This window comes from Lutra lutra, chromosome 17 (assembly GCF_902655055.1).
Source record: "Lutra lutra chromosome 17, mLutLut1.2, whole genome shotgun sequence".
Classification (NCBI taxonomy): domain Eukaryota; kingdom Metazoa; phylum Chordata; class Mammalia; order Carnivora; family Mustelidae; genus Lutra; species Lutra lutra.
This window is the reverse complement of record NC_062294.1, coordinates 35,382,190-35,397,313: the sequence shown is the minus strand read 5'-3', so window position 1 is coordinate 35,397,313 and position 15,124 is coordinate 35,382,190. Positions and strand designations below refer to the sequence as shown.

The window sequence follows — 15,124 nt, the reverse complement described above, 5'->3', positions numbered from 1 at the left end:
TTCTTTATGTTAAAGCTTAGATAAATAATTTGAGGCTTTTTTTTTCTTTTTTCTAGGATATGCATTTAGTGTTATAAATTTCTCTCTCAACATTGCTTTACCTTTGCCACACAACCTTTGGTGTTCTATTTTCCTTTTCATGTTAAGTATATTTTTAAAATTTTACCTGAGACTTCCTCTTTGGCCTACGTGAATTGTGTAGATGGGCATGTATTGTTTTGTTACAAGTGTTGATAGATTTTCCTGTTGTCTTTCTATTGTTGATCCTAGTGTGATGCCGTTGTAGTCAGAGAACATGTTATGATTTCAGTTCTTTTATATTTTTCTCATGGCAGAGAAGGAGAGAGAAAGGAAAATCTCTGGTATCTCTTCTTATAGGGATACTAATGCCATCATGAAGGCCACATCCTCATGACCTAATCTAAACCTGATTACTTTCTAAAGACCTCATCTTCAAATATATAAAAGTGAAGGTTGGGACCTTAATGTATGTGTATTTGGGGGGCATAATTTGGTCCATAGCAATAGGTTATAAAAATATTGATTAGATTCCACTGGCTAAAGGTTCTTCTCTATCTTTGCTGATTTTATGTCTAGTCATTCTACTAATTGTTGAGAGAGGAGTGTTGAGTCCCCAACTATATTTGTGGTTTTGTCTCTATGTCCTTTTAGTTTTGTCAATTTTGCTTCATGTATGGTGCAGCTCATTTATTTGATGCATGCACATTTAAGATTGCTATGTCTCCTTGTTGAATTGACCATTTAATTATTATATAATATCCCTCTCTGTCTCCAGTAATTTTCTTTGCTCTGCTGTCTACTTTATGTGATGTTAAATAGTCACTCTTGCTTTTTTTCTTCTTTTGGTCGCTCTTGCTTTTTTTAAATTAATGTTTGCGTGATATTTCTCTTTTTATCCTTTTACTTTCAGTCTGCCTATATTGTTAGAATTCAGTTGAGTTTCTTATGGATGATACATCATTGGGTCATGGTTATTTTTGTTTTTTGTTCTTTAAAAGATATTATTTATTTATTTGAGAGAGAGCAAATGCAAGCACAAATGGAGGTGGGGGAGGGACAAGTGGAGAGGGAGAAGCAGACTTCCTGCTGAGCAGGGAGCCCAAAGTGGGATTCAGTCCCATGAGTCTGAACTAAAGGCAGATGCTTCACCAACTGAGCCACCCAGGCACCCCAGATCATATTTTTTTTTAAAAGATTTTATTTATCTATTTATTTGACAGGCAGAGATCACAAGTAGGCAGAGAGGCAGGCAGAGAGAGAGGAGGAAGTAGGCTCCCTGCTGAGCAGAGAGCCTGATGCGGGCCTCGATCCCAGGACTCTGGGATCATGACCTGAGCTAAAGGTAGAGGCTTTAACCCACTGAGCCACCCAGGTGCCTCCCAGATCATATTTTTAAATCAACTCTGCCAGTCTTTCTTCTAATTGGTATAGTTAGATCTTACTGATATGTTTGGGGTTAAGCCTGCCATTTTATTTGTGTTTTGTGTTTATTCTCTCTGTTTTTCATTTCTCTGTTTTTCTTCTTCTACCTTCCTGTAAGTTCTTGAACATTTTTTAGAATTCCATTTTGATTTATGTATAGTGGATTTGAATGTGTCTTTTTGTGTAGCTTTTTAGTGGTTGCTGTAGGTATTACATTATTTATACACAACAGGTCAAGCTTATTGATATCATCATTGTACCAGTTGGAGGGAAATAGAGAATTACTTTTGCCCATCTATAATATAATATCTTAAGTATTTCCTCTCCAATATGTTTACAACCACAGTTTCACAACTTTTGCTGTAATTATTACACATAATTTATAAAATGTAAGAGGAGAAGAAAAGCCTGTTATATTTACCCATATTTTGCTTACCATATTCTTTCTTCCTTTTTGATTGTTCTTTTCTTTCCCTCTTTCTATCATTTCCTTTCTATTTTGAGAACTTATTTTAGTCACACTTTTAGAGTAGATCTGCTGGTGACATATCTCTTATTTTTCTTCTTTCTGAGAATGTCTTGCTCAGATAGATAAATTGATAGATAAACGAATGTATTTACCCATGTAAGATCCCGAGTTGACAGTTCTTTTCTTTCAGTGCTTAAAAACTTTCATGGCACATCCTTTTAGCCTTCATGGTTTCTGATAAGTCACTGTTATTCAGTTGTTTTTCCTCCTATAGGTCAGGTGTTTTTCTCTGGCTACTTTCAAGATTTTTTTTTTTTTATAAGATTTTTAATTTTTAAGTAATCTCCACACCCAGCCGGGAACTCGAACTCAGAACCCTGAGATCAAGAATTGTTCACTCCACCCACTGAGACAACCAGGCACCCCTTTTTAATATTTTTAATTTGCATTAGTTTTCAAGACTTATGGTGTTTCCTAGCATGGACATTTTTATTTTTATTTTTATTTTTTTTAAGATTTTATTTATTTATTTGTCAGAGAGAGAGAGGGAGAGAGAGCAAGCACAGGCAGACAGAATGGCAGGCAGAGGCAGAGGGAGAAGCAGGCTCCCCGATGAGCAAGGAGCCCGATGTGGGACTCGATCCCAGGACGCCGGGATCATGACCTGAGCCGAAGGCAGCTGCTCAACCAACTGAGCCACCCAGGCGTCCCTGGACATTTTTATTTTATTCTGTTTGAGTTAACTGCTTGAATCTGTAGCTTTAGTCTTTTGCTAATTGGGAAGTTTTCTGCTGTTATTTCAGGTACTTTTTTTAGCCCTGTCCTTTCTCCACTCTCCTTCAGGGAGTTCAATGATATGAATGTTAGATGTCCCACAGGTTCCTGAGGCTCTCTTCATTTTTCTTTTTCTTTTTTTTTTTTAACAGTTTATTTTCTCTCTTTTGCTTTGTTTTATCTTTTAATTTAGTTATTTTTTCTTCTGTCTTTTCCTTCCTGCCATCAATCCTGTCTATTGAGCTTTTTGCTTTGATTACTGTATTTTTCAATTCTAATATTGAATTGAAATTGCTGAGACTATCTGTTTCTTAGCTGAGGCTTTCTGTCTTTTCATATGTTTCACTCATATTTATGATTGCTCAATGAAGCGTTTTTTATCGTGGCTGCTTTAAAATTTTGTCCCATAATTCTAACATCTTTTTCATCTCAGTGTTAGGATTTATTGATTGTCTTTTTTATTCAGTTTGAGATCTTTCTGTTTTTAGATATGATGAGTGATTTTTTTTTACTGAGACATAGACATTTGGGTATTATAAGACCCTGAATCTTTTTTTTTAACTTTTTACTTTAACTATATTTTATTGATACCACTCTGTTAATGGCAGGGGACAGGAGCATCACTGTATTATTGCCAGGTGAGAATGTATTGCCAGGTTTTTTGTTGACACCCAAGATGGAGATTCTTTGTTATTTCTGGGTCTGGATGGGATGTATAGTTCCCCAATAGGCTTCCACTGATAACCTGCCTAGCTGGAAAGGATACGAAAGGCTGTAGTCTCCTTACAACTGGACATTAGTGAAAGTCATGACTCTCCAGTGGATCTCCTCTGATGCTGTCCCAGCAGGACAAGGAGGTTCATTTCATTACTGATGGGTAGGAGTAGAAATATAGACTCTCTGTATAATCGTCACAGTATGAGGAGCCTTCTTACTACCTGTTGGGAATGAAAAGTCTTGGCTTCCTCCTTGGACTTTTGTGACACCATCAGAGCTGGGAGGTTTGGTAAATGGGTATGGTTCTTCATTATAGACTTAGAATGTAAAAGTCTAGGTTTTCTACTCAGCCTTTATAGGACTGGGTGGGGCTAAGTCTACAATTTTTTTCTGAATGGTTATTGTCTAAAAGTTTTTGCTAGGCTGCTCTTTTCCTGGTCCTTTGGCTAAAGAGAGCAGGCTTTTGTTGGGGCTTTTTGTATATGCACCTACTGGCATTCCTAGTTGTTGGCTTCTTTAAGTCTGTTATATATGAGGCAAAAAAGTGTTGTTTCTAGCATCTTGAGGTTCTTAGCCCATCTGTCTTATTTCCATTTTCTGAGCCTTTTTATGTTTGTTTGAAAAGTGTTCAAGGTTTTTAGTTGTATTTAGTGAGAGGAATTAGGGAAAGTGATGTCTACTCCACCTTTCCATTCACATATTTCAAAATAAGTTTCCCACCTTTTTTCCATTCTTTCAAAATAAGTTTCCCTATCCTGTAATTAAAGTAGTGCTTACCTGAGAACATTTCATGTAAACAACTCATAGAAAATGGGTTTCATTGTGACATGAATAGCTTAGAACAGTGGTTCTCAATTTAAAACACATTCAAGCACCTAGAGGTCTTTTATTTTTATTATTTTTAAAGGATTTTATTTATTTATTTGACAGAGAGAGCGATCACAAGCAGGCAGAGAGGCAGGCAGAGAGAGGGGGAAGCAGGCTTCCCACTGAGCAGAGACCCCAATGCAGGCCTCAATCCCAGAACCATGGGATCATGACCTGAGCCTAAGGCAGAGGCTTAACCCACTGAGCCACCCAAGTGCCCAACACCTAGAGGGCTTTTAAACACTAATTGTTGGATTCCACTCCCAGAGAGGAGTGAGAACTGACATTTCTAATAAGTTCCCAGAGAATGCTATTGCTTTGGGGACCATACTTTTGTAATCACTGCTTTAAAGAAATGCTTAGATGATGATAGACCATTATTTTCAAAAGATATTAATGGCATATGTTGTTGCTTTAAGTAAAAAAAAAATTACAGTAAGTGCAATAAACTAGATATTTGATCTAAAATATTTAAAGGTTAACATTTATAAGATGACAGTGTCACCTTTTCTTCAATTTTTCTTTTTTTGCTTTTATTTTAAAGACTTTATTTATTTGTCAGAGAGAGAGAGAGAGAGAGAGCTTACAAGCAGGGAGAGCAGCAGGCAGAGGGAGAAGCAGACTCCCCACTGAGCATAGAGCCAGATGTGGGACTCCATCCCAGACTGTGAGATCATAACCTGAGCCAAAGGCAGATGCTTAACTGACTGAGCCATCCAGGATCCCAACAGTGTCACATTTTTAATGAAATTGGGATCTTTCCATTTTTCAGCACTATTGTATATGGCATTTGAGAGGCCAAAGGAGTACACATTTTATGCAAAGAGAAGAATGTGGCAAAAAATGAGAGGTGTGGTGATCAAGTTGTTCTTTGAGTATAAAATAATGCCTATTTTATTGGACCCTAAGCTAAGAGTGTTTGAATGGGTATATTAAGCTCTTACTAAACTCTGGTAAGTGTATGACATACAAGATCTTTTTTAAGGCTCAGTGTTGATGGCAGGAAAGCTCTGTTAAATTGATCTGAACTAATGATGCCCAACCTGGTTATTATTGAGTACATGTCATCATAATACACCTTCCTCTAAAGTTCATCTTTTTTTTTCCCCTTGTGTTAGTGAATATAAATGATACTGGGATTAAAACTACTCCCATCAATAGTATGACTGTTTGTCTAGATCAAGGTGAACTTAGAAATATTTTCCCCAGAAGATCACTAACCATAAAAAAGAAAAATTAAAATAGTGAAATGTCAGATTAGAGTCTCTTAGACATTATTTTTCTCATGGAAGTTATTATAAGTGTTAATAAAGAAACTTACTTGTGAATATTCATTAGATAATCGTTCTTATTTTGTAGCCAGATATCAGAATTCTAAAGGATTTTCTTTTCTCTTTTAGCTCTGTTGGCTTAGCAAAAGCAGCTCTAGAAGCAATTAATGGATTCAACCTCTTTGGCAATCAGGTAAAATAAAACAGGAATATCAACAATAAACTGATTATTTTGTTGAATTGCATGATTAATTAATTTGGTCATTTGTCAGGTCATTCCTTATGATCGAAGAATGTCTGAAATTTATGTAGCAGCTCATGGTTGATCAGCCTTTCCTTTGAATATGATTTTCCAGTTAAATCATATTTTTCTAACTAAAAAACATTGCTTAATTTAAAAATACCTTTTGAAAAAGAATTCTCATTTTCTTTGTTCGGTAACTTTTCCCCCAAATCTCTTATTGCACTTTCACATTTTCATTTCTCTCTCTCTCTCTTTTAAGTAAGCTCTATGTCCATCATGGGGCTCAAACTCACAACCCCAAGATCAAGTGTTGCACGCTCTACCGACTGAGCCAGCCGAGACCCCATTTTCACATTTTTAAATATTCTTGATATTACAAATCATATATTTTCTGTGTCAGTTCCCATGTTGATTTCAGTATGATATATATCAATGTTTTTCTCACACAGAGGGGAATTTGTGTAATATGTGCAGCCAAAGAATTGGAAACTTTGATCTTAGCTTAACCCTCAGCTAGCTGTAATTTTATGTTTAAATCTCTTTTTCTTTGGGATAAAAAGGAAATCCCGAGGGTTGCCTTAAATTTTCATAAGATGTTTAACCAATTTCTACACCTAATCAAGTGACCATGGACTGATTTGTCAATGGAAAGCAATAATATATAGGAATACAGGTTACTTTTCTCAATCAAGGAGTAGGCTAATTTTCTTTAGCAATCTCTGGATTTTTAAGATGGGAGGGTAAAGGAAGTTTCCAGCTGATACTATGATTAACCCTAAGCTATTAAAATGCTAAGTCAGTGGAGATACATTTTAGGAACTTATTCAGATCTGCAAAATGTGACATGGTTTCTGTTATGGCAGTTGTAATTTAATTACAGGTCTTGAATTTAATTTAAGTTCAAGTTGGCATATGGCAAAAAGGAGTGACATTGTTTTTTGAGTCAGGAAATAGGATCATTGTCTGCTCTGTACCCCTACCAGTGAGCTCTATAACTTTGATACTAGGATCTAACATAGAAGGTTTTCATACAATTAAAAAACAATTAGTTTAGTGCTTGGCAAAGATTAAACCCTCAGTAAGTGTTATCTCTCATTACTATTAGTGGATTAACGGTAATTCTAAAGAAAGGACATGAGGAGATTGGACTGAAAAACCTCTAGAGGGTGTCTCAAAGAGATGGAGAAGACTCATGGACTAAACCAGTAGTGTTACAGCAACAGTCTGAAAAGATGCAGGTCTTGCTTTTCTGTTCTCCATGGCCTACCAAATAGTGGCTGAGTAGAGTTGTATGGTTGGATGTTATGAAGTAGTGGTCAGCTTTGTTTTTGCAGCTGTGCCATCTCCTTTGGTATACTCGAATCTTAGCATATGTAACTTATGTATCTTGTGTATACCCCCTCCACCTATCCAGATACCCACACACATAATTGCACCTTTCCCAACTCCCTATCTCTCAGGGCTCTGCCTTCAGCATGCTTTTCCCAGAAAGCTCTCAGAGATCTCTTAGCCATAACTCTAAAAGCACTGAACTGCTTTTTAATGCATTCTGATTTTGAGTTATAAAGTATATTGTCGATATCGTTACCCAGCCATAATTTCTCAGTCTTGACTGTGCATGGGAGTTATCTGAGGAACTTAACCAATACTGATGTGTGGGCTTTAGCTGTAGAGATTTGAATTGGTCTGGAGGAGGCCTGGGTATTGAAGTTTTCCTGTACTGCCCAGAAATTCTAATGCACAGCCAAGGATGAGAACAACTGCTCTAAGCAAGTTCATTCTTTTTTTTTTTTAAATTTTATTTATTTATTTGCCAGAATGAGAGCGAGAGAGAGAGCGTGAGTGCACAAGCAGGGGGAGTGGCAGGCAGAGGGAGAAGCAGGCTCCTCACAGAGCAAGGAGCCTGATCTGGAACTTGATCCCAGAACCCTTGGATCGGGACCTGAGCTGAAGGCAGACACTTAAATGACTGAGCCACCCAGGCGTCCCAAAGTAGAGTTCATTCTTGACCTTGTTTAGCTTGTATTTCTGGCAGAGTTATACACCAAATGTTCACTGACTGGACTATTCTTTGATTATTTCAGGTAGAAATTTAGATAAATAACGCTTTATTCCTGTAGCCACACAGATGTTACCTATTGCAAGTAGAACCCCTCTTTGTCTTCCTTTTTTTTTTTTTTTGATAATCAGAGTTAGTTTTGCAAATTCCCATCACTATAGCAATGAAATTAAAAAGGTACCTGCTAAACAGTACCACATTTAAAAATTATGTAATCTTTTTAGTGTTTTATCATCTTATAATATTGCTTCATGTGCTTAAAAGAGCTGTGGTCTCTAAAATCAGTAGCTAGAAAAAGAACTAATATAACAAAGAAAGTTTTTGTTCAAACGAAGAAACCTCTTCAAGTCATAGATCTTTGGATCTGGAAGGGCCCTTCTCTCAAAATGAATGGTTGGAGAGTTGAGATGGCTTTTTGCAGGTCATGAAACAGAGGCAAACCCAGGTATTAAACCAAAGCCATTTGCTAATGAATCTGGAATATCAGCTGTTAGTACAGGAAATCATGGGTCTTGAATGCTTTCCACCTTTAGAGGTGTCAGCTATGCTAATTCTTGGAAAACTCTTAAGGCTTTTCTTTCTTTTTTTTGAATTAAATTAACTAAGATTTTTACTAAGATAGAATTGATATATAACATTAATTTCAGGTCTGAAATTGAATTAAAGTTTTCCTGTACTGCCCAGATATTTGTACATGTTGCAAAATGATCACCACATTAATTCTAATTAATCAACTATCATCCACCAACATACATAGGTAGAATTTTTTTTCTTGTGATAGGAAATTTTAAGATCTATTTACTTAGCAACACTCAAATATACAAATACAATATATTAACTATAATCACCATGCTGTACATTACATCCCCAAGATTTATTTTATAACTGAGAGTTTGTACCTTTGACCGCACTATTTTCTTCTTAATTATTGAACTTTTGAAGGAGGAATTCATATATTGAACAATGTGAAAGGCTTGCCTTTTGCCCTTTGTGTACTTCAGTGTATAAGATGAATGTTAATTTTTATTTTTATGGGAATTATTGGGTGGGAAAAGCTTTTCATTTTCATTATGACTATCTTGTATTTCTACTTCCTTTCTTTTTTTAAATACTAGACTTGCTTTATTATTCAAGGATAAAACCCATTATTTAAATATTTACTCGATGAATAAAATCTTAAAAAAAAAAAAAGAAAGGGGAACGCCTGGGCAGTTCAATTGGTTAAGCGTCTGCCTTCGACTCAGGTCATGGTCCCAAGGTGCTGTAGTCAAGTCCTACGTTGGACTTCCTGCTAAGCAGGGAGTATGCTTCTCCCTCTGCCCACTGCTTCCCCTTCTTGTGCTCTCTCTCTCTCTTTCTGACAAATAAATAAGTAAAATCTTTTAAAAAATAAAATAAAATGTTTACTCTGAAACTATTTTCAAAACTTATTTTCTTTTGTGAAAGAATACCTAAGAAAAATGTATGATAAAATGGCCTAATTTCTTTACTGAAAAGTTTATAATAAAGGCTAGTTTCTAGCATTTAGAAATATAACTCATATAATCCTCAATGTGAGAATTACATATTTCACAATGATTTCAAAATATATCCTGTATAAATATGACAATATACAGAAATATTATTAGATGTAATACTTAAATAAATCATAATTTACACTCTGCAAATATCATTGGCATTGTTAGCAATAGTTCCATGATTCCTGGGTCTGAGTCTCAGCTCTGCTCTTCTAAAACCCTGAGAATTAACTCTCGGGTTCATCTCTTTCTGTAGTTTGAAAATGATCTTTTGTAGAGAAAAGAAGCGTGGCTTGTGGGAAGGGCTACTAGAGGCTACTGTTTGGTCAGTATGTAAAAGCTGCCTATTTATACATCCATGGCCACCCATAGCCATGGTACAGAGGGGTAAGGCCCATCAGCAAATATTATTTCTGTAAGAAAACAGATTTCCAGGATCTATCACAAAGCTAAGAGATAGCCTGATACTGAACTAGGGAAGACTGTGGTGTCATCAGAGTGGTGTTGGTTTTGTTTTCAGAAGAATAGAAATGATTTCATGTTTAGTAGATATACTAACCAGTTTCATTGTTTGGTTCTTTGATGCTGGATAAAGCCATCAAGCCCATTAGCTCAGGTTCAAAGAAGTGATTAATGAGGAAAAGAAAGACCCAGACAGTCCTTCAAATCATTTCACTTTGAATTGAAACTAAAGAGATCAGTAGTGTCTTATAGTCATAGATGTCACCCTTGGTACCATCTCAGAAATGTTTGTTGTGGTCATGAAACCTGGGGTAGGTGGTTCAGTGCAGATCTTACCCACCACTAAAACTCAAGTCCCCATGATGGTAGTCAGGTTGAAACAAATTCTAGTGTATTTACTAGGACTCAATTGCAGAAACTCAATTTGGGGATTAAAGTTTGAACTACCAGTCTTAAAATATGTTCTTTTGCTGGAGTTAAGATATTATGGCAGAATTGTGATGATTTCAGGAAATGGAAGAGGAAAATAAAATATCCAAAGCTAAGCAGGTATTTTGCAGTGACTTATACATATAAAACATCCTTTCATATAATGTGTCTTTAACTGGTGAAATTAAGATACTAACAGATGAGCTGAGGCCAGAATCTAAAAGGTGATGACTGGAGAGATTGCTCATATTATGAAAAGTGTTCAAAGCAATGGAGACATATGTAGCTTCCTTTCAAGTTTACAGTCCTAAAATTAATGTGTCTGATAATTTAAGGAAGGTGATAATTAATTCCATATGTAGGTTTTCCTTGATGGCTTTTAGAAAAAGTTGCTTCTGATTAGGAATAGTGACCCAAGGCCTTGGATGAATCTTATCCTCCTGTAAATCTGAGTTATATACCTAAAGCATGGTGTATTTTTTAAGAGGTTAGCCAAACAATACAGTTAACTAACCTTGATCTCAGTGTTAAAATATGGTAAAATTATGAGATTGTTTTTCCTTTTGTGCATATTTCTTAGAAGCTGGCAGAGAAAGAGACCTGAAACAAATACTTTGAATTTAGGTTAATAAGCCATTGATTTTGGCCAGAAAATAGAAGTTGGCGGTTTGTATTAATCAGATAATGTCAGGAATTGCCAAACTTGCCATTTCACTTCGTTATTTATAAGTTTCCTTACTTAGATTGTATCTTTTAAAAATTCAATTCAAGGCAGACTGATTTGGCATGCAATTAACTTTATTATCAGCCTAAAGATAAACCATAAATCTGATTTTCTATACTCACAGATTCCCAACATCTCATACCCATTTATTTCTCTGCTCCTTTGTTCTAACCACCCTCCTTGCTCCTCTTTTCCCCAAAATTCATCATTCTAGTTACCTTCTCCAGAAAGTTCCCCAAGTTCCCTATTGTTTTTCTCCTATTAATTTATTATCATTAGTAGCCTTTCATCTAAGCCAGTCATTTGGTACATAGTTGTGTATTGCCAGGTACTATTGCATCAAGCTTTTGTTGGGCTCAATTTTGTGGGTAGAGACGAGTAGTTGCGACTTACAAATTGTAGGAAGGAACAGTTTAACATTAATCTCATTGTTGAGAGTCAGCTTCACTCATTCGTTGTTCATTTTTTAATTATCAGAATTAAGAGAGATTTAAGAAATGATACTATGAATGAAAAATTATTCTATTTTATGAGCTAATATTCATGTATGAACAGGTTAACAGGAAAAATATACATATATTGAATCTACTATTTGGATGTAGGACCCAGTAGTCCTAAATTTGGGGTGTCAGTCTAGGTGATTGATTTGAGGTATTTTAGTTTCAGGGTGAATACATCTTTGAAGTTGGTGTAAATTTGGTCGAGATTTACATGAAAGTTATGAGTTCTCGTCTTCCTTTCTCCATGTATTTTTCTGAGTATTCTCTTATAGTAGAAGTAGTCTGTATTCTAATTTCACTTCCTGTGTTTTCAAAATATTTAGCTCCCCAATAAAAGAACAAAACCATGTTTACTTATAACTATGCCCTTGAATATGGAAAATACTAATGGCTAAATAGTAAACTTTTAAAAACTTAGTTATCAGACCAATTGCCATTTTTTTGTTACACCTATCTTTTTTGTTTGTTTTTGGTTCTTACATGGAAAATATTTTTTAATGTGGGAATTGTATAACTCAGTAGTTAAGATGTGAGCTACCCTGTCAAAACCTGATTTTTGAACCCTTGCTCTGTTAAGCTAGGAGTTAGCATCTTCTTCATTAAAATGGGGATAATAATATCTACATATTGGGGATTAAGTGAGATAATCCATGTGAAGCATAAAGAACAGTGCTTATCATGAATATTAGCTAGCATTATATGAATTATTATTATTAGAGATATTCCTATCTTCATATTTTAATCAAATGGTTTTTACAGCTTTAATTCCAGATTGTATCTAAGTTTATATAGATTGATCATACAATCAGTGTTCTTTTTAAGACTGTATAATTCAGATTTCGTGCATCCTAATTAATTCTTGCTTTATTCCTTGCCAAAAATGCTAGTTAACCTATTTTTATCTTTATTAAAACAAATATCCTTAATTGATTAGTTGTCTTGTAATCACTACATTTTGAATTATAAAAGACTAAGAAGAAATAGGGAAAATGTAAGAATAACATTTATATTTTATGATTATAAAATTAATGTTTATTGCAAGAAATTTGAGGAATACTGAAAATATAAAAAAGAAAGTTAAAATCATCTGTAATGACACTCTCAAATGCAACCAATGTTAATATATTTGTGAGATTTCTTACAGCCAAAATGTCCAGCATTCTACATGTTCTTTTTTCTTGATTTAGAAAATGTTTTGTTTTGTTTTTTTTTCTCTCGTTCCAGGGCTGCTCTTGGTCGGTTATATTTGTGGATCTCGATGCTCACAATCGCAATAGGCAAACTTTGTGTTCACTGTTACCCAGAGAATCAAGATCTCATGTGAGATATTTTTATAATAAATGAATATGAACTACTATTTATGATTGCTTCCTCAAGCAAGTGCTTAAAATGTTAGAGGTTGCCAGAACAGATGAGGAGAGAGAAATGTTTCCCTTTGGTCCCCTGTCTTGTGGAGGTTTCATTCAGGAAGTGGGGAAAGCTGTGGGCAAACCTACTTTGTCCTTGGCTCTTCTGTAGAACTATAGAAAACTAGACCTATTTTTTGAGGGGGGGTGTAGAGAGTAGCAACATTATACCAAAATGAATTTTTTGGTCATAAAGTATTAGAAAAATGTTTTTCATGATTTATATTTCTTTTGAATATCAAAATTACCTGCTTTGTTTCTTTTCTCTCATGTGATTCATCTTTAAACTTTTTATGCCTGTAATACCTGATTACAGATTTTTCTAGGGGCTATTTGTGGCTCTATTCTTGAAAAACACCCCAAATAAAATAATTATTTAAAAAGTACAATTTGGGGGCTCAGTGGGTTAAGCCTCTGCCTTCAGCTCAGGTCATGATCTCAAGGTCCTGGGATCAAGCCCCGCATTGAGCTCTCTGCTTGGCAGGGAGCCTGCTTCCCCCATTCTCTCTTTGCCTGCCTCTCTGCCTACTTGTGATCTCTGTCAAATAAATAAATAAAATCTTTAAAAATTTTTAAAAAATTAAAAAATAAGAAGTACAATTTTATAGAAATACGACGAGATTATGATAAAACAGAACTCAAAAATAAGCCAGTAATAATATAATATCCACTCATTATTTCACCACTCCATTATAGTTTTAGGATGATAGCATTTGAGTTTATATGTTTTTACACATTTTTATGTACATATGTAATATTTTTATTTTATAAAACTGGAAGAATATTATTTATACTGCTTGGTAACCTCGTTCTATGAATGGACATATTTCCCTATTTATAAACATTTCTATAATATACATTTTAATGGCTGCTAATTTACTCAGCTAATTGTTGGACATTCAGATTATTTTCTGTTTTTTACCATTATAAACCAATGTTATGACAGACCAAGTTATAAATAGTAATTATCAGTGTTAAATTTTTACACATTGCCTTAATTAATATCTTTGCATCCAGTGTTGAATCTTGAAAATACTCCTTATTAATGGATAAAGTTTTATTGGTTCACCAAACCATGTCATATAAATGTCTGTCTGTCCCTTGGAGCACAGCAATCTCACTGTCAGTTAGATAACCTTATTCACTTTTCATCTCCCTGATTCTCCTTTGGCTATGCTGATCATATCACTGCAGGCATTTACATTCCCTTCTTTTTCTTATTGCCTCCAGAACACAGATGCTGCCCTACTACCCTGCATCAGTTATCCTGCATTTGCCCTGGATGATGAAGCTTTGTTTAGCCAGACACTTGATAAAGTGGTTAGAAAATTAAAAGGTAAATATGGATTTAAGCGTTTCTTGAGAGATGGATATAGAACATCATTGGAAGATCCCAACAGACGCTACTACAAACCAGCTGAAATTAAGGTATCAAAAAATATTTCATATCATAACAGAGTAGTCAAAAACACCGGTTTAGGAAACAGACTTTTTGGGTTTGAACTCTGGCTCTGCCAGTTACTAGCTATTTGGCCTTGGGCAAGTTAATAAACCTCTGTGTGATTAATATTTTTCATTGGTAAAATAATAATAGCTGCTATTATTTGTCCTGTTACTGAGGTTCTTATGAGGATTCAATGAGTTAACATATGTCTAAAAGTGCTTCAAATGGTTCTTGACGCAGAGTAAGTGATAAGCATTAGCCTTACTGGCAGTGAGGCCCATTTGCTCATATTGGGCTGGGGTGATTCATTGGATGAATAATTTTTCGACTGAACTTTCAGTACTTTGCCTATCTGCTCCATACTGTATGCCTTATATAAAAGAAAATACCAATTTGTGATGCAACTTTCAACCTCTTAAGCAAATGCTCTTTTTTTCTATTTCACGTGGACATTTCCCTTTGAAATATAGTCCTCTAAATTTTCAGTTTTAAAACATTTATTTCAAATGCACATACATACTATTTTATCTAGGTTTATTCTAGGAATTTTTAAGCTGTTCAGAAAACTGTAACATTCAAAAAAAGGGTAAGCATCCATCCACATTGCTGAAGGTTTTCCTTTAGTGGTATAGATTGACAATTATTTTTGTTAACATGGTCATAACTTTAAAGATAGTTAGGGACTTACGAATCTCTCTATATAAAATGTTTAGGCAAGATTGTACCTTATAATTTGTTAGGCAGTTAAATACCACTCTTTTAATATTTAGTACACACTTAGTTTTGCTGGATAACTAG

The 15,124-nt window shown here is 34.9% G+C and overlaps 1 protein-coding gene across 1 annotated transcript in view; it reads left to right on the top strand.

Moving 5' to 3' along the window:
* Positions 1-15,124, top strand: part of PHKB (phosphorylase kinase regulatory subunit beta) — a 236,088-nt gene that overhangs the window by 92,788 nt on the left and 128,176 nt on the right. The window contains exons 9-11 of the mRNA XM_047712520.1: positions 5,671-5,734; positions 12,701-12,796; positions 14,113-14,310. Of these exons, the coding sequence (XP_047568476.1) occupies positions 5,671-5,734; positions 12,701-12,796; positions 14,113-14,310 (358 nt within the window). The remainder of the gene's footprint in view (positions 1-5,670; positions 5,735-12,700; positions 12,797-14,112; positions 14,311-15,124) is intronic.